Consider the following 21,189-nt stretch of genomic DNA (forward strand, 5'->3'; position numbering starts at 1 on the left):
ACAGACCTGCATGTTGTTTTCCCTCCAGAAGTGGTGCAAACACATCTCCAATGTCATTTGCTCTCAGTAGGGGAGAATCAAGGGAGTGTGTCTGAATACAGCTTGTGGTGACAGCCACAGAGGAGGTAAAAACTCTCTGATCCTCATAAACCTGCTCCTGGCAGTGGGAGCCTGTGCTGACACCTCCCAGGGGCTTAACCAGCACTGACTGCTGCTGCAAAATGCAGAGTTCTCCCATATTCTGCTTTTAACCAAGATGTAATTTAAATTACCTCTCTCTGATTAGGACAAGTTGCATCATGAGATATTGGTCATTCTAGAGAATTGTGTTTTTCTACAGCTGTGGCACCCAAGGAGCAAAAGCAGCTCTAACCATTCTGTTTTAGACCCTTTTCTCTCCCTTCTTGGTGGCTCTGTCAGTCTGGCATAGCCCTGGTTCTGACATTTCAGAGATAGGGCAGAAGGGAAGAGACAGCTGGGACAGGCAGGGTTTAGAAGTCCAAGCCTGTCACCACCAGTACAGAGATGAGTCAGGGGGCATAAGATTTGCTCAGCAGCCTCTTCTCATTTGCAAACCTTTCCAACTGAGTGGCCTTTTTGCTGATAAACAGCGATAGGTATTGGTGGAGGGGACGTTCAGGGAGAACGTGTTTGGACCTTGCCTCTAAAACCAGTGCCCTGGTTTGTTCTGCTGAATGGTGCCTTTATAAAGGAGCTGTGGTAAAGCACCTGTGTTCGTGGTGGAACGAAAAAGCTGCTGTTAACATATAAAGGGCTTTCTCCTGGACTGTTGTGTTTGTTTTGAGTAAATATGTACTGTATAGAAGTGACTCACAGGGAAACACGTCTGAGCATGGTAGGGTGTTACCTCTTGGGTAACTAAACCTACTTTTAGCACCGGGGTTGACTTCAGGCAGCTTATTTACTGAAGGGCTCTTCAGCATGTTTGAGCCAAATTGCAGTGATGTTACATCACACGGTGCTAATGAAATTATTCCAGAAATGAACTTGGCCTCATGTGCAGATTAATTTGCACTATAAAGACTTCTCTGGCAAACTCTTCTGGTTGAAACAGGGTTGATATTGGCAAAAAAAAATCTGTTAATTATTCTGACATTAGTATGTCTTCACGTGCCATAAATCTGCCTTGGAGGCAAAAGGATTTGTCTCTGTACATCACTTGCATCAGGAATGTTGTTCCTAGTCTTGTGTTGATTCCCTTCAGGATTTTCTGTTGCCAAATTCACTATCCCAGTGAAGCCTTGAAGTATTGACTTGACCCATGTCTTGATTTTTCTCATCTCAGGGGGCTTGTGTGGATTTCTTTTGGTTTTGAAAGGTAGTTTTTTCTTCATAAGTAGCTTTTTTTCTTCATAAGAGCATCTTGTTTTCAAACACAACTTTCTTGTATCATGGAGTCGTAGCCATGTCTTGTGCCTTGTGCAGTGGAGACATTATCAGAGTTCTCCTTGGCGGAGTTTACATCACTGTCTTTCTTCTCTGGGAATTTAAATTTAGTCAGCAAAAGGCAAATCTGGAATCTCTCAGAATGACAGCTAACACTTAGGGGATGAAGAAAGTTTATAAACAGACCGGCAATGGATAATCAGCGAATCTTCATTTTACATCTGTGCTCTGCCAGAAGTGAAAAGGCTTTCTAGAAAAGCTACAGTGTGATACAGAAACATGTATTGACTCTGTAATGTAGTGGATTTTTATACATTCTTCTTGTAAGTGTCTGTACAGGACAAACCTGAGACGTTTTCTGAAACATATGGGATATTATGAAGCTTTAGTTCCACCATTTCTTAGAACCACAGGGGAAACTTGGAGTTGTGTTCTGTCCAAAGGGTCAACAGGCCCTTAGAAGAGTCAGGAATTTCCCTCCCTGCCTTTTTTAATTCTTGTGGTTTTTACCGTGCAATTGAGTTGGTAATGAGCCAGAACATCCCTCCCTCTGTGCCCTCCATCCCCCAGTAGCATGGAGGTCTCAGCCTGGGTTTGCTCATCCTCCTGTAATTCCAGCTGGCTTGGCTGGAGGTTTAGGTAAGAGTTCACAAGAGGTAACTTAACAAAGTTGTCCTTATGCTGGTTTTATGTACAGAGCACATTTGATTGTTCAGTGGTTCAGTTGTGGAACATTAGACCTGAAAGATATTTATGCCCAGAGTTAGACAAGTTCTTCAGAGCATGGTGGGTGTGAACTGCAAGGTAGCCCAGTCTTTGCAGCACAGAGCAAGAGGAATGACACATGTGCAACCACGGGAGCAAGAGGAGCAACACAACTGAGCCAGGCTGGAGAAGGCAGCACCAGCACACAACCACCTCAGTGTGGTGTCTGGTGGCTGACCTGGGCAGCCTCAAGTGGAATCCAGGGCAGACCTGGTCTTGTTTCTTCTGCTACTGGAATCCTTGAGTCTGTTTCAGAGAGGAGAGCACTGGTGGTGGGCTGGGCAGCCTGGCACGCAGCTCAGTCTTGGCCAGCGCAGCCCCAACGGAGTCTATCGGAACAATAGAAGTAGGAGTTGGTTGGTGACTCAGTGCATGATCAGAGTTCAAAAAAAAGCAAATGCGTCTTTCAACGTTCAATACGCACTTTATTACAGACTTGTGCCGTAGTAACTGAGTCATCTATCCAGTTATTCCGTTCTTTACACTAAAGAGTTTGGTAGGTCTTTGCTTGTGATGTTTTTGCTCCTGGCACACATCCCTGGCCTCAGACCAAAAGGAGCTTGTGCTCTGTAGATGTGGCAAGAAGTCCTTGTATGTGTGCTGCTCAGTGTTGGTCTGCCTTCAGCACAGGGTGTAACAGTAGGATTACTGCACAGCATTTGCTGTTGCACTCCCTCCTTGGCCTTGTTTCCCTGATTTCCAGCTTCTCTTCTTTGTTTCGAGATGACAGAATGTAAATCACAAATACCTCAAAGCACAGTGGCTCTGCTGGGCATGTCCCATCTGTAAAGTGCCCTGGATTTGTCCCTTGCTGCTTGCAGCAGAGTCTGTTAGAATTATTTCCCCATGCCTTCTCCCTGCCCCACCCTTGCTTACCCTTCCAGAACTCATCTGACTTGTTCTATAGCTTAAGTTTTAAAGGATTATTTTTCTATGACTTTTTTCCTCCATTTTGCACAATCTTTAATTCTTTTTGCAACTTCTGCTGTGGCACTCAGTCACCAGCTGCATGCAATTTTTTAATGACCTCCATAATATGTTTAACATAGTTCATGATAGAAGTAGTTTAAAAGTTTTAAGATTTAGATACAAGGAATGATTGGAATTTTTTTTTTTTCTAGAATAACCCTCGAAGGTTTTAGAAGCCCTGGATGTACTGGAGAGTGTAGCTACCCAGAGCAGTAATCTAGAGCACATGGGATGCACTGCACTGGAAAGCTCTTGCCTATGGGACATGTGCCTGAGGTGCAGCATTTAATGTCTGTCACTTATAATAGACACATGTCTGGGTGCACGTGATTGGAGTCCAGACATACTGAATTACTTCCAAAGAAATTGTTAATACACAACTAGGAATGCTGCTGCTGGAGAGTCTTCTGCTGGTGACTGACTGCCACCCCAGTTTTCCAGGAGATACCATCCCTCCCTGGCTTGTACTGGTGGACCTTTATCAAGACAGATCATTGCCTTGGAGGGAACTGTAACACGCAGTTCGAAAGCTTTACGGAAATAGGTTTCTTCTGGAAATAAGGTTAAAGCCATAAAAAGTCAATCCCTTGCCTGTTAGATACCAGCTTATTCCTAAGGAGGATTTGTAAATCATTCTTTGAATCCTGTTTTTATTGTGCGCACGCCTGATTGTTTTTGCTCCAGTTCTTTCCTTGCCTGCCTTTCACATACTTGGTGCTGTCGTCATTGTCCCCTGTCCCCCAGTGAAGCTGCCTTGACTGCTCTTGACCTTGGTTTCTCAGCTGTGGCTGGGGTTTCTTCCACTAGCTTTTTTCTTTCCTGTACCTTTGCCATTAATCCTTTCTCCTGTATTTGTCTCATGTACAGTCACATAGGGATTATGCAGGCTGTGCTGTTAACTGCATGAGTGGAATCTGGTTTCCTGAGCTTTCCCCTACTCTTCTTTCCCTGTCCACTCTTTCCCCCACCTCCCCAGCTGCCAGTGAACAGCAGGAGTGGATGTACATCCATCTCCTGGTGTGAGGCAGAACTGTGAGACATAGCATGGTGAAACCCTCCAGAAGTTTAGGAGCTTGCCTTGTTCCCCCAAAAAATGCTGGGTCATGTGAATGCTTCATTCTAAAAGCATTGATGTTCATATTTGGCATTTGGAGAGCCCCTGTATGTCACCACTCTGTGATAATGAAGAACTAAATAGGTGTAAGTTGACACCAAGAGGAGGTGTGGGTAGGTAGCCTTTTCCATCATGGACCATTGGAATGGGTTTGCCGAGAATACAGAAGTTAATTTTGCAAGTGGGTGGTGGATGTGATGACATTACTGCTGAACCCTTGTTTAAAACACTTGCAGTGTTTTAACATCCAAACAAGACTTGTTTCAAATGACAAAGGCTTGCTTAGTTCTCTCAGTAGCACAGGCTGCATCATCTGTCTCTGAGCCATCTTTCCATCATAACTGCTCATGTCTCCTGCACAACAACCAGCACTTGTCAGCTGGAGAATACGGGGTTGTTTGCAGAGGGGGAGACGTCCAGCTCCTTGGGTTGGCAGTTGTTCTGCTCAGTGATGTAAGCCCAGGCACAACAGAGTAACTTTATTGTGGGGAGCTCCATGCAGCCCTTGCTCTGCTTCTTCTCAGGGAAGGCAAAACCTCTCTGTATAAACTTTCCATGAAGCATTTCTCCACCTCCAGGTTAGACTGCCCTGGATTTCATGTATTGTGTATCCAGCTGGATTTTATGATCCTGTATTATGCTCCCCAAGGAATATGCTGTGTCACCTCTGGTTGTTGGGATGCATTTCCACTGAGCTTCACAGCACTTGTTGCTGCATCATGTTTGCTTCTGCTTTCTGCCTGTATTTGGCCTCCATGAGCTTGACAACAAAATAAAATAGATTATGGCAGCCCTAAGCTTTTACTGATGTGACCCATTGCTGTGCTGTCTGCCCACAATGCATCTTGTTCATTGTGGATTTCTCTCCTTTTCCTTGCCAGGCATCTGGATGGCAAAGCCTTAGAGCTGCATTTGAATTTAATAACACGTGTGTTGCAGTGAAGTGCCCTGCCCTAAGCCCATTATTTGGGGATACCTGCAGATTTGGGGTCATACATCTAAACCAGTTAATGGCTAAATGAGAGCTTGCTTTCTGTTGTATATGTATGTTCACCCACATTTGTAATTTCTGTGTTTTATAGGCAGTGATTAGGCCCAGTTTGTAGCAGAACCTGCTGTGTTAGTAGGATGGGATATATTTTGGTGTGCTGTGAGTGCTGGGGTGTGAATACTCATTCCTGAGCCTCACAGAAAGTCAGTTTTGAAACAGGCTTTTCAGGGAATTTTCCTTGACCTTACCAAAGGTCTCTCTTGCAGCTTAGCACTAGAAAACCTGGTTAAAATAGGAACTGTCTTCTCTGGACCATAATGCAGGATTGTTCCAGGCTTTGCCAAGCTAAGGGAGTGTCAGTGATCCTGCTCTAATTCAGCCTTTGGAAGGGCTGGGGAATAGATGAAGCAGTTTTTAGGGTGGTCTCTGCAGCCGAAAGCAGAGCTGTGTAAAGAAATACTGTAGAAGATACCCTTCATTACAATCTGCTGAAATAACTGGATTTTTTGTTTCTTTTCCCCCTCTGTGACTGAGGGGACTGTACCTGCATTGTTGAGGTTGTGTTACCTTCCTCCCCAAAAGACCCACAGCTTCTGTGTGTCAGGGCCCCTTCAAGAGCTGTTTTTCAATCCATTGCACTTAAAAGAATCTGAGCTGGGTGTTGGTTTGGTGGCTTTCCTGTGCCTTATCAGATGTGTTGCTGCTGCTCCTGCTGCAGTGGGGAACCAGCAAGGAGGATGCAGAGCAAGCAGGGGGATTAGTTCTGCTTGAAGGCTCTGACACAGATCCACATCTCAGAGGGGGGACAGCAAACATATGGACTGACCATCAGAAATAGGAAGGTTTATCCTTCCCCTTTGTGTAGGTGAGGAGGATAAAATCTGAATAAGAAGCTCTTTGTGTGTTATTATCTATCTACTGTCTCATTTAGCCTGAGGTTTTCCCATATCTGCTCCCATGCATGAAACATCAGACGAAGACACATTGCTCTACTGAAACATTTGGCATTAAAAAGCTATTTCTTGTTGTCATTGTAAGGCTGTGGCCTTTTTATGACACACTGTCTTACATGTGACAACTGACATAAAAAAGGATGAAACATCTGCTTTTCTAAATGCTTCAGCAGGGCAGACGAGTTTCAGCGGGTGGTGTGTTGGAAGCTTGATACCCAGTTGGGCACAGCTCGGCTCTCAGCCTGTAAATAGAAGTTTTAATCTCTGTTCTAGTGTTTCATTAGCTGGATTTTCATGTGGGAGAGAGGTAGCCCAAGATAGCATGGATCATATACGTGGCCTTTTTCTAGAAGTGTTTGCTTTAGCTGACTTGGACTCATGGTGAGCTTTGTGGCTTTCTGTAACAGTGCTGCTCTGTCCATGGCACTAAAATCACAGTTGGTAAACAGCTCTTCTTTAAAATCTGTTTGTCGTGTGTTCTTCTACCTGTCTCCAGAGCTGTGTGTGAGATCAGAACCCAAAGATGCCTTGGAGGCATCACCAAACTCACTTCTGCTTCCCTAAAAATAGGTAAAGTGGTGGCTCCCTGCTGGGCATCGTTCCCCTGACCTGGATCCATACAATGCTATGGTGAAACATCTTCCAGGTGCTTTTTTCCTGGTAAATCTCTCGAGGCATAGGATTCCCGATGAGGGATGCAGAAAACTGTTCCTCTGGCTGGTCACAGAGCTGGAGGTAGATGAGCAGCTCCAGGGTTGGGAGACCCCAAGAAGCTCTTTCTGAAACTCCACTTTTCACAAAAGCTGCCTCAGGGTTGCATCAGTTTATTCTGAGGAAGGTGTATTTAGGTCTCAAAAAATAATTACACAGCTTTGAATAAGTCTCAAGTCAGAAGAGGGCAAAGCTTAGCTTGGCAGGGATTCAACCTTCTGGCAGTCTTCTTGCAAAATGGTACAGGCAGCTTTTTTGAAATAAAACTTCTGAAGAAGACCCATTGAATTGGCACCTGGTACCAGGCATTGGTCTGAACTATTTCTGGCTCTCCAAATACAGAGTAAAACTTAAAATTAGACACTTCTGGTTTTAAGCTGTGAATTTCTGCTTTACTTTTAGTTGCCTTGTGATTAGGATGGAAGGAAACGCCTCTCAGTGCAGCCCTCACCACACTTCTTGTGTGCTTTTTGTTTCTGTATGATGGTTCCTAATTGTACATCAGAGAATATTCTAGGGCTAAATGCAAAACTGCACATCATCTGAGTTCTCCTTTTTTTTTTTATCCTTATTTTAGTGTTCTCTAATTACCAGCCTAACGATAGCTTGGTGGGAGGTGGATAGGCAAAGCCCATTCCTTCCCCACAAGCCATCTTTTGGAAATGTGGAATTAATTTTTAAGAGCTTGGTTTGAAACAATAGAGCTGTCCCTTCCATGTAATGATACAAACTCAGCCCCCACCCTTAAAAGCCACTCTTTAAAGTAAAAAAAAAAAAAAAAAAAGGAGGTTGAAATTCTTTGTTGAATGATTATGAAACTTGTGACTGGAAAGCAGCTCGGCATTTTATCTTGTAAACTCCTTCTCACCCTGTGCAGACTATTTCGAAGACCTAAAAAGCCCCAAGCTATGCATGCACCTGCAGCTTGGGTTCATGTTCACTGTACTGTGGGTAACATAACTCCCCCCAAATCCTTTTCCTAATCCCTTGCACTGTGTGGTATCTACAGCAGTTTTGGAAAGCCAACATACATCCTTAGTAAGAAGCAGAATGTCTGTTAGCAGAGCTTTTGCTGAAGGCAAATGAGCTATGAAGCTCTTTATTACTAATCAGTACTTTTTGCCACGTTTTGAAGTAATTAGCCCTCATTGGACTTAGCAGCATCCAACAGATGCTTAATCATGGTGCATTGTAAAATGAGTGAGAACTCCTGAGTAAGGAAACTCATGCTGGAGCAGTCCTTGCCAATCCCACTGACAGAGCAGCTGTGGGATCCGGGAGCTGGAGCTTAGTCCGGTAAGTGCTCACTTTGACAGGACTTAGAGCTCTGAGCAAGGCTGAGAACAAGGTGTGAACAATGAACAGTGTGCAGTTCTACCTGTCTGACTGAACATCTGTTCACTTGTAGCTGCTTTCCAGCACTCAGTGGGAAGCCTTCCTCCCTAGAAACTGCAGTTCCTTTTTAAAGACACCTAATGCTGCCGAAATATTCAGTGATTTCTGCATCCCTTGTATCTGCCTTGCATTGGTGAAGCACATGTGTCCTCAAATGTTTTTCCATTCTGTTGAATTCCTTTTTTCATCTGTATCTGAGTTTTCCTTCCTTTAGGCCATTCAAGATACCTGCTACTGAGTCAGGTTTAAGGCACCCACATCTGAAATATAACTTGCCTAATTTGTCTGGCTTGGTGAATATTTTATTATAGGCAAAACCTTTTTATTCCCTCTGAAAGTGTTTCTTCTCCTTTCTGAAAAAACTGGAGTGAGTTGAGTGGAGCGATGAGAACCAGACTTCATCTTGAATTAATCCCAGATTCAAAGGTATTTTCAGCACTCAGAATCCTCACTTTTCACGGTCTTCAATAACAAGCCTGAGTCCTGTCTGAAAGGGATTTAAGTTCTCTACCTTGAAGGAATTGCTGCCTTCTGTTTTCCCTTGTTTTAAACAGGGATGATCAGCCTTTATCTGTATTACAGAGGATTACAGGTTTCAGTTATTTGTCAGCTCCTCTTTTTCTGTTCTCTGTGTCTTGGCCAGCAGATTCAGTCCCACAGAATGTCTCAGGGGAATAGCAGGGACTTCCTGACTTGGGATCCAGTCCCTGGATCTGTCCAGGGCTCACCTCGAGGCTGCAGAAAAGCTGGTTGGGGTACATCTTCTGCCCCTTCCTTCCCAAAACAGTTTGAGACACTACCAAGGCTGGATGTTCTCCCTTTTGCCACGAATCCCTTTGGCCTGAACCGTGCCCAGGTCAGATGGTGGAAAGCCTCCCTTTCCCTGCAAAAGCAAACAGTTTATCAAGTGCCCTTGCCCCTTTGTCCTGTGCTATAAGGAGAGATAAGAGTGAGATGCAAACTTGCTTGCTCACAGCTGTCAGCAGTGCCTCCCCTTCCTCCCCCTGGCCTCATTACTCTGAGAACTGACCTGGCTGAGGGCCAAGCTCTGAGCCATAAACCCATCAGGTCTTGCAGGGACTCAGTGGGGAACCAGAGCCCTGTGGCAGGACCCTGACGTCTGGTTTCCAGGCTCCTTTGAAAGGTGAATTCCAGCTTCCCTTGAGGGCTCTTCAGAAGCCAGAGCTGTACCTGAAGCAATTCCCATGCTCTGGAAGGCATCTCTTCCTCCTGCGGGCTCAGGCAGGAGCCAGGTGCTTCTCCACTCAACCTGGAGATCAGGATAGGCTGTTCAGAAGCTGTGCAAGCAAAACCACCTCCTCCATAGCTGAGACTGCTTTATGGTTTGAGCCCCCTGCACAATTTGAAGCACAGTGTTTGCTTGGCATGGCCCTGTCTGCCTGCACTCAGGAGCATTTCCACGTGTGCTCTTGTCCTACTTTGAGCTGGCCATCCTCATTGGCTTCCTCCCAGCATGAGAAGCCATCCAGGACACACAATACACTCACTGTACAGAGGCTGTACAAACAGACATGCTGGAGGAAGATAAGCTTGTGAACCTTCAGCCCAGTTGGGTTACAGAGATTGGCTCTATCCTGGCTGGACGGTGAATGAGCTAAACCGGCTAAACAGGAAATGTCAGAGGGCTTGTGAGAGTTTTAAAGGCAAATTCTGCTGATGAGATGATTAGTTTGCCTGTTACCTAGGTGGATTTTACCTGTATTGACTAGTGAAAAGCTTGATGGTAACATAACACCTTTGTGTGGTGCAGTTTCGGGTGGTGCAGACCAACCTGTGTTGCAGAGGATCTTTGCAGGCCAGGATGGCAGTCATCAAAAAAGATACTTAATAGTTGGATTTGATTTGGCTTTGTACTTTTATTTGAAGAATGTATTTTTTTTATTTCATTCTCATAGAGAGGAAGTTCAGGAAAACTGTGTCCGCTGGAAAAAGAAATTCACCTTTGTGTGTAAAATGAGTGCCAACCCTGCCACAGGACTCCTGGACCCCTGCATCTGCCGAGTGTCTGTCCGAAAGGTGAGCATCTTCTGCTCCGGGCAGGTAGTACCACCAGCACACTGGTGTTGGTTACTGGGTGCTTTTTGGTAGCAAGAAATCTTGCATGGACTGTGGTGGGAAGGAAAGATTGTTTGGGTCAGGATATGCTGGAACGGAGCCTCTGTCCAGAAAGGGTACTTGAACTGGGGTCGTGGTAGCTCTTGAGAAACAGAGATTTCTGAATCCTGAGAGCAGATTCCAGGACTGAGAAATGTCTTACCCCCTGTTTCCACAGCACATATAATAGCAGCTTTTCCTGTTTGTTTTATCTCCCATTATAGGAGCTGAAGGGCGGAAAAACCTACTCAAAGGTAAGAGCACAGAAAGGGCAAATGTGGCAGAGTGATGATGGTCTTGTCTCCTGTTAGTGCTTGACACCCGTTAGAAACCAGTGACTGCTGAGTGAAGCAATCTGGAGAGACACTCATTAGTTCTGATTGCAAGCCTGAGTTAAGAGAGTTCCCAAAAAAATCAACTTGCTGGGACAGGATCCAGATTGCACTGGATGTGGATTTGAGACGGGGGTTGGGAAGATGATCTGCATGTCCTCAAACTTTGGGGAAGTTCTGAGTCAGATGTGAACTCTCTGGCTTCTGGCAGCGTCTCCCTAATAAAGAAACACAGACTCCAGTTCTGTTCTCCAGAACACAGCAGTCAGCTGGGGCTGGGGCCGACACCTCACTGCCTTGTGAGTGCAGGCAGAAACCTAAGAAGAAATCACTGCCTTCCAAAGCATAGGAGTCACCAAGGCAAAAACCAAACTGATCAGCAGGGAATCTTAGTTTTGGTTTGTTTCCCCCTCATTTTGTTGCCTGTGCTATGGGACAGACAATGGGCCACCCCCTTCTCCGCATTGTGCTGGATCAAGAGACAATGTTGGCTTAGAAACTGAGCTCACACAGTGCCCGAAATCATGTTTGTTTGAAAATGAGTCACTGCTGCTGGTTTCTAATAAACAGATGCTCAGGTCACGCACAACCCTTTAAGAATTTCTTCTCATCGATATCCTTTCTGAGACCATGGAGGCAACTGGTCTGGTTGTGAAGGGTGCACTGCACTCCTGTGAACTGCTGGCTGCCCACACCGCTCCTTTTTTGTTGCTAATTAGGACATCTCTAGGGCCATCAGTTTCTCTTTCACTAAATTCACACTGTGGAGAGGTTATTCATTCTGCAGGCTGCCTGTCCAGGGACAACAATGTAGCTGGAAGAAGAGATGTGCCTCTGAGACAACGCATCAGTCTGTGCCTCCCACAGTGTCCATCCTCAAGCTTTCCACAGTGTTTAGAAATGCAGATTAAAGGAAGCCTGAGGGCATGTTTCCATGGTGGAGTCAACCTGGGCTCTTATTCAGGCCGTGTTCTAACCTACTTCCTTTTTACTCAGTCTCCAGTTGTGTTTAGTGACATTTGAAAGAGACCTCCTTTCTCCAGCCCAGAATGGGAGACTAAATCTCACCTACTTTTCATCTCTTGGGCTGGTGTCTTGCTTGGTCTTCTGCGAAGAAAGCTGATGTGTTCTCCTGAAAGATGATCCAAGCATTTCAGCAGCTCAGGCACAAGGGATGTCACACCAGACAGGGTGATTGCAGTCTTGCCCTATGGACTAAGCTTGTTCCAGGCAGGTCCTCATGACAGGACTGTCTGACTTGGGTTTCCCAATGTTTCTAGCAGATGGTGTATATCCATGCAACTACTTTCCCATTTTAAACCATCAGTCTGCACCTTTTTAAACTATCTTAATTCAGCTGAAAACTCCAACCATGGCAGCAGATGTAGAAGACAATGCAGCTTGTGAAATGCCCTCTGTATTTGGTCCCCCTTGAGCAGGGGCTGAGAGTGATGGAGCTGTTTGTGCTCCAAGCAGAGTTTCCACTGACTTGCACACCTTTGGGTTTGACGTGAATGTCACCTCAGTGTCAAGGGTTATGGAGCGGAAGACGACAGGAAGGCCTGATAAAGCGGAAACTCTTTCCTCAGAGCTGGAAGAAACACCATCAGCTGGCTGGAAAACTGAGGAAACTATTCTGAAAGGTTGTATCTGAAAACATCCTTTTGTTAAGGGATCTTTCCTCTATATACTGGGAGTCTGCTTCCTGAAAAAGCTTCTGACCTCAGCACACCGTATGGGTCGCTGGAGGGTTCTCCCACACTCTGATGTTGATCTTCTGAAAGAAGTCAGTGCTGTGGTGGCAGAAGGAACTGGGTTCCTGTACCATGTTGTTCTTCCTAGTGTGGTCATGCTGTGTCTCTATCACAGTGATGGATTGCAGCTCCCTCTGTGGCTTTCTCCTCTGCTGTTTATCTCTAAGAGATAAAAATTCACTGTTTTTTCCCATATCGGTGAATAATTAGCAAGCAGCATAGCCCTTGGCTAGAAGAGACAGAGGAATTTCTACAGCAGGGGCTGCAGAAACACCTGCATTAAGGGAACTGTTAAGAAAGGAGAAGAGAGGGACAAAGGTTAGGTTATGTTTTTCCTTCCTTTTTTACTGATGAAAGGTTCCCTGTCTCTCCCACTATTTTTTTCATTTGTCATCAGGAGTTCCCCTTTGAGAATGGAACAGAGGAAGCATCTATGGTAATCTTGGTGCTGTTTCTCCCCTGAATCATATATCTTGAGCAGTCTGTGGTTTAGGCTTTTAATTTGGAGCAGTGGGAGCCAGGGTTCCTACAGCAATGAGTGTGGTTTGTGCTGTGACCCCCTATCAGCTTCCACAGTTGACAGAGCACCACATTTCTGCAAGGATGGTGCTACTGTTGGGGCTCCCCATTCAGGTGTGTCATCCAGCTGTCAACACATGGGCAGGAGGAATGTTCTACAGTGCATGGAATGACCTGCTGCTGCTCCACCTGCACTCTGTGTTCTCCTGGGAGCTGACCTGGATGTTGAAGTGACGCAAACTCTCCGTGCGTGGATGGTGTGGCCAAATATGGGTTGCGGCATCTCTTCCTGATCAGATTAGATGAGACACAACTGACTTGTATTCCTAAAGCTCTGCATAAAAGAAGCTATAACTTATTCTTTGAAACACTGTTAGTACACCAGGAATTAGGGCAGGAAAACAAAGGTACTCTTCATTGTGTTTGTGTTTACTCTGGAGGCATCAGTGCCCTCTCTGAATTTTCCCATGGTCTTCAACTTTGTCACCTTCCCTATTTGCTTCCCCATTGTTAGAGAAGATTTAGAGGGCTCACAACTAAATCTCTCCAAATATTTCTCTTCCTTCTGCCTGTCAAACATCCCCTTTGCTAGTTAAACCTTAGCAGCCTTGAGGAAACTTTGCTCCAGGAGTTCCCCAGCCCAGCAGCTGCCTCTGAGGGGTGAGACACGTGCACTACTCCGTGGCTCAGGGCTTCCAGCTCCCTGTGCTAAAATCTCAGTTGTTTTTTTCAGGATGGTGTCACTTTCCTCTGTAACAATATCCTTTCATCTCCTGGTTCACATGCTCCACTGCATTCTGGGATGGCCTGATACAAAGAGTGCCTTATTATGTTTGTCTGTGTGTGATTCTGTTTTTTCCACATCACTGACCTAGTACCTTCCATGTCCTTGGTTATGCAATGGCTGCAGGCTGGTTAACACTGTACTGGCCAGCACCACCACTGCCTGCCCTTCCTCCACGTGAGGTTGGCTTCCTGAAGGCTTGGGATTAGGAATGTGACCCTGCCTGTCCTTAAGAACAGGGAATCTCCACAGCCACCACTCTGTACTGACTCCTGTTTCTGCCCTTGCTCACAGATACCCTCTTTTTTTGGTCTGTCTGACACCATGCATCCCTTTGCTGAGTAACTTTTGTTCTCTCCCCTTCCTCTCCATTGTTTTCTTGGCTACAGCTGGGCTTTGCTGACCTCAATCTGGCAGAATTTGCGGGCTCTGGATCCACTGTCCGTTGCTGCTTGCTGGAAGGATACGATACTAAGAACACCCGACAGGACAACTCCATCCTAAAGGTACAGCAGCTGGTACTGCCACAGCTGAAATGCTCTGGCTGAATTTGGGGAAGATCACAGCCAGAGTGCAGTGCCAGACCTGAGAGAAGGTCCTGTTCCTGTACAGAAATGAGATTTTGTTTTCATGCTGCCAGACTGACTTGGGAAGCTTCCCATTATCAGAGTTGCCCTTTGATAATTTGGCATCGATTTGGCCAAGCGATGACCCTTGACAGCATTGTCTGTCATCAAAGAAACCAGGAACAGGAGGGAGGGAAGAGTCTCCAAGTGCATTTTCAAGGTGGCCAGGCTGGTGTCCTGCTGAGCCACTTGGATTTACTGATGCCAGGGATTTGGGACAGGGAAAGAAATACCTTGCTAAATCCCTCAAACTGATTTCCTTTGGAAAGGCACTGGATCTTGCTAATATTTAGACCCAGCCCTTGACCTCCTGGCTGTTGAGGAGTATGGCTAATGATGTGCCTTGTGTCCCCTCTCCAGGTCACGATCGGAATGTCCCTGCTCTCAGGGGACCCCTGCTTCAAAACGTGAGTTTCTGGGCAGACCAGGACACCTGTTTCTTTTGCAGTTCTCTGCTGCAGACTAAAATTGATGTAGAGGGGGAAAAAGATGCCCTTGGTACTGGGAATTATAGGGAAAAGGTTCAAACTAGTTGAATCAGCCAGAAAAGTGTATCCAGCTTGTGCTGTTAATTGGTTTTGCTCTCTGCCCTGACTCTCCCAGTTTGATTATTGCTGTGCACAGTGTTTTCCTTGCTAGCATGAGTTAGATTTTGGAAACCAGGAGATGCTGATGACAAACTTCATGTTTTGCCTGAAGGATAGAATTTCTCATGGCTCTGGGGTTTGTTTCACTGACCTCCAAGAGGAGAAAGGTCACTGAAGAAAACAGCCTTGGACATGCTTCAGTACATACCATGCAGGATAAAGATCTCAGACTGAAACAGCAACTAAAATACTGCAAGGCTGAAACATTTTAATTCTTTTTTTTTTCTGAAGAGTTCACACTTCGTATTAGCAGAGAAATTGCAGTCGTGGGGTTTTTTTAACGCATCATGGTAGGAAAGACTAAATACAGTTAAGCTGTGAAGCAGTTTTGCTGCTTAAAGAATTGCTGGTGAATCAACTAACGAATATCCTGGCAACATCTCCTCTTACACTGCAGTGTCACAGGGCTCTGCAGCCCGAGCCCTGCTGTGCTGTGCTGGAAGGTGTGGGACTGCACACAGCAGGGCTGCCACGTGCCCACAGCCATGGTTTATGTTGACTCTCAGCTGTATGAGAGAAGAAAGCTTTACCTTGAGGCCATCTCTTGTAGCAGTGGTCTCCTGGGCTAAAAAGTCTAATTTTAGCAGCTAGCTGGAAGTGTATCTAAATTAGCTTCCATTTGTGTTATAAAATGCTGTGCAATTTTTGGTAGGTTTGTTTTGTGAATGGCTTTTCATAGTACTGCAGCATTTCCTGAGACTTTCATACCCAAAATCAATGTCATCTGATTCTGAAGAATTTCTGCTTCAGAAGGAAGTGGAACAAAGACATTATGGATATCTTAAACCATAATTTTGTAGCAGTAACAGATGTTTTAAATCTGGGGTACTAGGATGTCTGGTTATAATATGTCTGACAAAAATACCTGTTGCTCCTTTGCTATGGAGCAAGTCCCACTTTTAGAGTGCCTGAAAATTATACAGAATTGGATATAAATATCCACTTAATCTAAGTAGGTTGTCTGAAAGTCAAACCTCCTAATTTTCTTAAAGGATTTTTGCAGTCATTGCCACTTTCTCCTTATATGTTGATGATGTGCAAATGTCTAAAAATGGGAGCTTTGCATGTGGAATAGTCCTTGATCAGTTAAGCTTCTGGTAAATGGCACTCATTAGAGAGATAGGCAGGAATTAAACTGTGCTGGGAAATTACAAGCACTGACTTTCTACAGGGCTTGGATGAACCTTCTGCTGGAAGTCACCGAGGGGGGCAGAACAGGCTGAGCAGGAACATTTTGCTTACTTAAGGCAGTAAAAGCCTTACAAACCTGTGAAACAAAGTCCCCAAAGCACCTGGGTGTGTGTCAATCACTGATAACGTGATTAGGGAGGTTTTTTCCTGGTGAAGGCATGCTGTGGGTTTCCTGGAACCTTCACAGCCGTTTGGCTTCCCACATAAAATATTCTCAGTGCTTTATTCTCTCTCCCAAAGTACTGCAAAGGTCCTCTCATGTAGCATCTCACTCCTCGCTTAAAAACCATAATATGATCCATTAGTTCCAGCTCAGGCTTCAGGCTACAGGGAGGGTAGAGCTCCAACAGGAATATTCTCTTTGCCACGCTGCACATGCTGTGGCTTCCACCCAAAAACACTTCTGGAGGAAGGGAGGGAGCTCTAGGCACTCACAGCTCTGCCCTGCAGCCAGCATTTACAAAGGGATGTTGGGAGCACACAGAATAACCAGAAAAATAATTTTGACAGCTGGAAAAACACTTTAGTCTCACTGAAAAGTAGTTTAATCGTCAGTTAAAAAAGGGAAAGGTTATTTGATCATTGTAAAAGTGCTCTCATAGGGGGATGGGGTTGCTGGGATAAAAGGTTCCATTTTGGCCTGTGTCAAAAAGGTGTAATGGAAAGGGAGCTGGAATTGAGAGTGACAAAACAGCAAACTGGTTCCTGTTTGTGAAGCCAGCTGGCCACTGGACATGTGTTGGGGGTAAAAGGGCAGCTCTGGATTGTTTACTGGAGCATAGTGCAAGCTCTCAGCCTGTAGTCCTGCATAAATGGTGGAATGGTCCCTTTTTGCTTTAATTTACCTCAGAAACTTAATTTTTCATGTAATGCAGTCCAGATGCAGTACAAGGTAGGAAAGACCTGAGTCTTGCAGGTAGGAAAACAAAACCCAATGTCCTGCAGAGCTGCTGGTCAGAGGGCTGTGAGCTTGCCCCTGCCAGGATGGGTTGGATAGATAGAGTGAGGAGTGATTTCCCAGTCCCTGCCTGGCACTCTCTAACCTTCTTCCCTCCTGATTACAGTCCTCCTTCCACCGCCAAATCCATCACCATACCAGGACAGGACTCTACCCTGCAGCTGACCTGCAAGGGCGAGGGAACCACAAGCAGCAGCAGTTCCTCCACAATTGGCTCCCTGCGCCAGACCAAGCCAAGAACTGCCATTCTCAGCTCGGGTATGAAAGTCCATCCTGGAGCCATGTAATATTTGACTGTGTCTGGACACGCCTTTGTTTTTCCCAGCAGCTGCAAGCACAGAAACTCTTTAATTTTTCATGTTTTCCCATCCTCAGCCCCATTGCTCATTAAGAAAATCGAGAAAAACAAAACCATCTAAGTGTAACTGAGGAGAGTAAGGATGAGTCTTTGCCACATGCATATTTCTATTAGAGGAGATAAAGTAATTTGCTCTTATTGCTGGGGATTTAATAATTCATGCATTGCACTCATCTCTGCTTTGCACTGTGTTCAATTACACTTAACATTGTTCTCCACTCAGCTATTCTGTTGCTCAGACTTATCTTCTAGAAAAGTTCCTCTGAAGGTTTTAGAGGTTGGTTTGAGGTCTAATGGCCTTGTTCCAGCTGCTGATGCAGTTCTTTGGCTTCTGTGTGAGCCTGTTTTCAAGGACACTGCATTTTCACATCGCTTTTTCTCCTTCCCAGCACATTCCAAATGTGCAGGCACATACACTGCACCAAAATAGCACTCGAGTCGCATCACCTCAGTGACTGAGCACATGGTGCAAGTGCTGTTCTTAAAAAGCGGGCTAAAGTGTTACATTTGTGCACTTCTGGATAAGCTCCTGCAGGAGGCAGGGGTCACAGCAGAGCAGCAGAGGTTACATTGAGGTTTCTGTATTAAACTCAGAGATTTTTCAAATAGTACAGGCTCTCTGAGAAGTAATAGAGGGGGAAAGGTTGTAACAGAAGCACCCAAACACAGGTTGTAATACTTCACTGCCAGTGGCCATCTGATGCTTTCCTGGTCTTACTGTTTTTACCCAGGGATAGCTTCAGATAGTACCTGTCCTTCTAGATGCTGTAAGCCCCCAGATACATTTATAAATTCAGATGCTGGATGCTAGATTTAGTGATAAACTTGACAGAGAACCTTGTTGTGGTTTTTCCCTACTCCTCAGGTGTTCTAACCTCTGTGCTGGCCTGGACAGCAGGCTCTGCCAGGAGACTGGCCTTTTCTTTGATGTAGCAGCCCAAGATCAGGCTCCACTCCAAGCTGGTCAGGGCACAGTGTTCTGGATTGGCTATGGTGTAAGCAGAGTGTCCTGTTGCTTCTTGGCAGGTGTCCCAGAAGAACCGGATCAGAACCTGTCCAGCCCAGAGGAAGTTTTCCACTCAGGGCACTCGCGGAACTCAAGCTACGCCAGCCAGCAGTCCAAGATCTCTGGTAACCGTTGCCCCACACAGCACTGCCAGCACTGGCCACATGCATTTTCTTTCCTGCAGAGAGCACCTGTGAGAGTGACTTGCATCCATCTCTCTCACCCTGCTCTGTAATACCAGCCTCCTGTTTCGTGTCTGTTGATAAGCTCATAGATGTATGTCTAAACCTCTGTATGCAGGAGCAGAAATGCTGATGTGAAGCTGCCCTGCCTGTTAACTGTGCTGCCAGGAAGGGGGGAAGATGTGGGTTGTGATCACACTGTGTTTGCAGGTTACAGCACGGAGCACTCCCGCTCTTCCAGCATGTCCGACCTGACCCACCGTCGGAACACATCCACCAGCAGCAGCGCATCCGGAGGGCTCAGCATGACAGTGGAGTGTCCTGAGGGAGAGCGGGACCACAAACTAGAGAAGCCACCTCGCCCCCCCAGACCAGCCCTTCTGCTGGACAGACCCTCCCGGTGAGCACCTGTGGAGCAAATCCCTTCCCTGGGAAGGAGAGTGAGAACCTACTCCTTGATTTTCATGCAGCAGTAGATTGGATTGTAGCCGCTGAGGGAGGAGACTGTGGCAAAGAGAGGCAGGACTGTATATGAAAATCTCTTGTCTTGAAAAGCTGAGTAAGTTTTCCCTGTATTTCCTGCCCCTAGGAGGAAAAAGGATTCAGTGGAGAGTCACCCAACCCGAGTGGATGACACCAGGATTGATGCTGATGATATAGTGGAGAAAATAATGCAGAGTCAGGACTTCACAGATGTCAGCAATACTGAAGGTGAGAGGAGGAGTCTCAGAGGGAACGTCTTGGCAGCAAGGCTGCCAAGGATTTACAGTCAGGTCTGATCTGCCATGGGCTCCCTTCCCCTTTTGACAGCTATTTGCTTTCAGTGCTTGCTGGGTGTTTCTGTGGAAGATTAAACCATGTGGGTCCGAGAGCTGCACATCCGTTCACAAATAGTACTTGTTGCTGTTCACACGTGACAGAAGAGGTTGAACAGGAGCTCAAATGTGCAGGGGAAGAGAGGAAAAATACTGATTCTCAGTGCAGTGGAAATCAGTTACATCAGCTGTCTGCACTGCTCTAGTGGCCTCCATCCAGGGTCAGCCCAAGGGTATTTATTAAAATAGGAGAGCACAACTGGAGGGGAAACAGCACATCTCTGCAGAATGATGGCAATAACAATGGGTCATAGTGTGTTGGTGACCAGGCCTGGCTGGGGATTTAGAATGTGTTTTCTCCATTGTAGTCACAGCATCTGTTAAGAGAAAACTAATAAAATAACTGCATTTGTTTTCATTTTCCGATTTAGCATAGAAATCAGTCTTTTTCATCTGATTTTTTTATCTGAGGTTTTTTTAAGTTTTAAACTTGAGCCTAGCTTGTTGTGCTTCTTTAGTTTACTATTAGTCACCTTAAATTGTTGCACATGGTAACTCTCTTATCATAGGGGGATTTACACCTCTTTCAGCATGAGTTAAAACTAGACTAAATGCAGCTGCCTCTCACCAGCAGAACAGGCTGAGCTTCTTCTCCAATGAGTCTACAAAAGCAGCATGAAGTCCCACATCTCATCTGTTCAGATGTGTTTAAGCTGACCAAGAATATGCATCAATGGAATTGCCTTAAAAGAAGCAGCTGAAGGAGTATCACTGAATTAATTTCTCCACCTTTACTCTTCCAAAGCTTCATCCTGTGGAGTCTCCCTTTTGGAGCAAGGAGAGGAGTTCCCAGGGGCTTTTTTGCTGTGGGAGCATCACCAGAAAGTGTGTTGTTCTGTGCTGACCACTGTGTAGTGTGCCTGGGAGGGGAGCACCCGGCAGGGTCAGTAGCTGTGGCTTTTAATGTCTGTCTTCCTTTTCTCTCTGCAGACAGTAACCTGAGGCTGTTCGTGAGCAGAGATGGAACAACTACGCTGAGTGGTATTCAGCTGGGAAACAGGTAAGCTTCCAAAAAAGCTGGCAGGCAGTGGGTCTTCAGGGACATTGATGAGCTCTCTGTACCCAGGAAACTTCCACCTTTTGCTGCAGGAGAGATTTCTAAATATCGTGTGTTACATGGTGGCTTTATTCCCACATTAACGCCCCGGAGATCCCTTTGGAGGCAGGCTGCAGCTGCACTGCACTGTGTATGTAGTTCTCAGCAGGAGCTCAGAGGGATAATGGGATTCTAATTGTTAGACCCAGAAACAGAAGTAAGGAGTGAAAGGATAAAATGGTAGAGGCTGGTTCCCATTCGCTCCTGAAGGAGGGAGCTTTGCCTCCTGCTGGCCTGCAGCAAAACTGCGGCAGCAGACATAGTTTATTGTCCCTTTTCCCTGCCTTTTATTGTCCCTTTTCCCTACCTCCCCCGTAATCATCGAGGGCTTGTCCCCTCATGAAAGATTCCTGAAGCAATAAAACTTTTTTTGCCACAATAGCTCTTAGTAGAATGTCGTGACCAGCTGCTTTTAAGTCTTTATTGCACCTTTTGAGTTAA

At 45.7% G+C, this 21,189-nt stretch overlaps 1 protein-coding gene across 3 annotated transcripts in view; it reads left to right on the plus strand.

Moving 5' to 3' along the window:
- EEIG1 (estrogen-induced osteoclastogenesis regulator 1) overlaps nucleotides 1-21,189 on the plus strand; it is a 38,122-nt gene that overhangs the window by 11,356 nt on the left and 5,577 nt on the right. For 2 of the 3 annotated variants that reach the window (XM_071574156.1, XM_071574157.1), the window contains exons 3-11: nucleotides 10,222-10,342; nucleotides 10,645-10,674; nucleotides 14,199-14,315; nucleotides 14,796-14,842; nucleotides 17,338-17,489; nucleotides 18,616-18,720; nucleotides 18,988-19,177; nucleotides 19,367-19,488; nucleotides 20,583-20,652. In XM_071574156.1, coding sequence (XP_071430257.1) covers nucleotides 10,222-10,342; nucleotides 10,645-10,674; nucleotides 14,199-14,315; nucleotides 14,796-14,842; nucleotides 17,338-17,489; nucleotides 18,616-18,720; nucleotides 18,988-19,177; nucleotides 19,367-19,488; nucleotides 20,583-20,652 — 954 coding nt within the window. Of the gene's footprint in view, nucleotides 1-10,028; nucleotides 10,050-10,221; nucleotides 10,343-10,644; nucleotides 10,675-14,198; nucleotides 14,316-14,795; nucleotides 14,843-17,337; nucleotides 17,490-18,615; nucleotides 18,721-18,987; nucleotides 19,178-19,366; nucleotides 19,489-20,582; nucleotides 20,653-21,189 lie in introns of those variants that run through there. The other variant, XM_071574158.1, reaches the window with a different exon arrangement.

This window comes from Pithys albifrons, chromosome 20 (assembly GCF_047495875.1).
Source record: "Pithys albifrons albifrons isolate INPA30051 chromosome 20, PitAlb_v1, whole genome shotgun sequence".
NCBI lineage: Eukaryota > Metazoa > Chordata > Aves > Passeriformes > Thamnophilidae > Pithys > Pithys albifrons.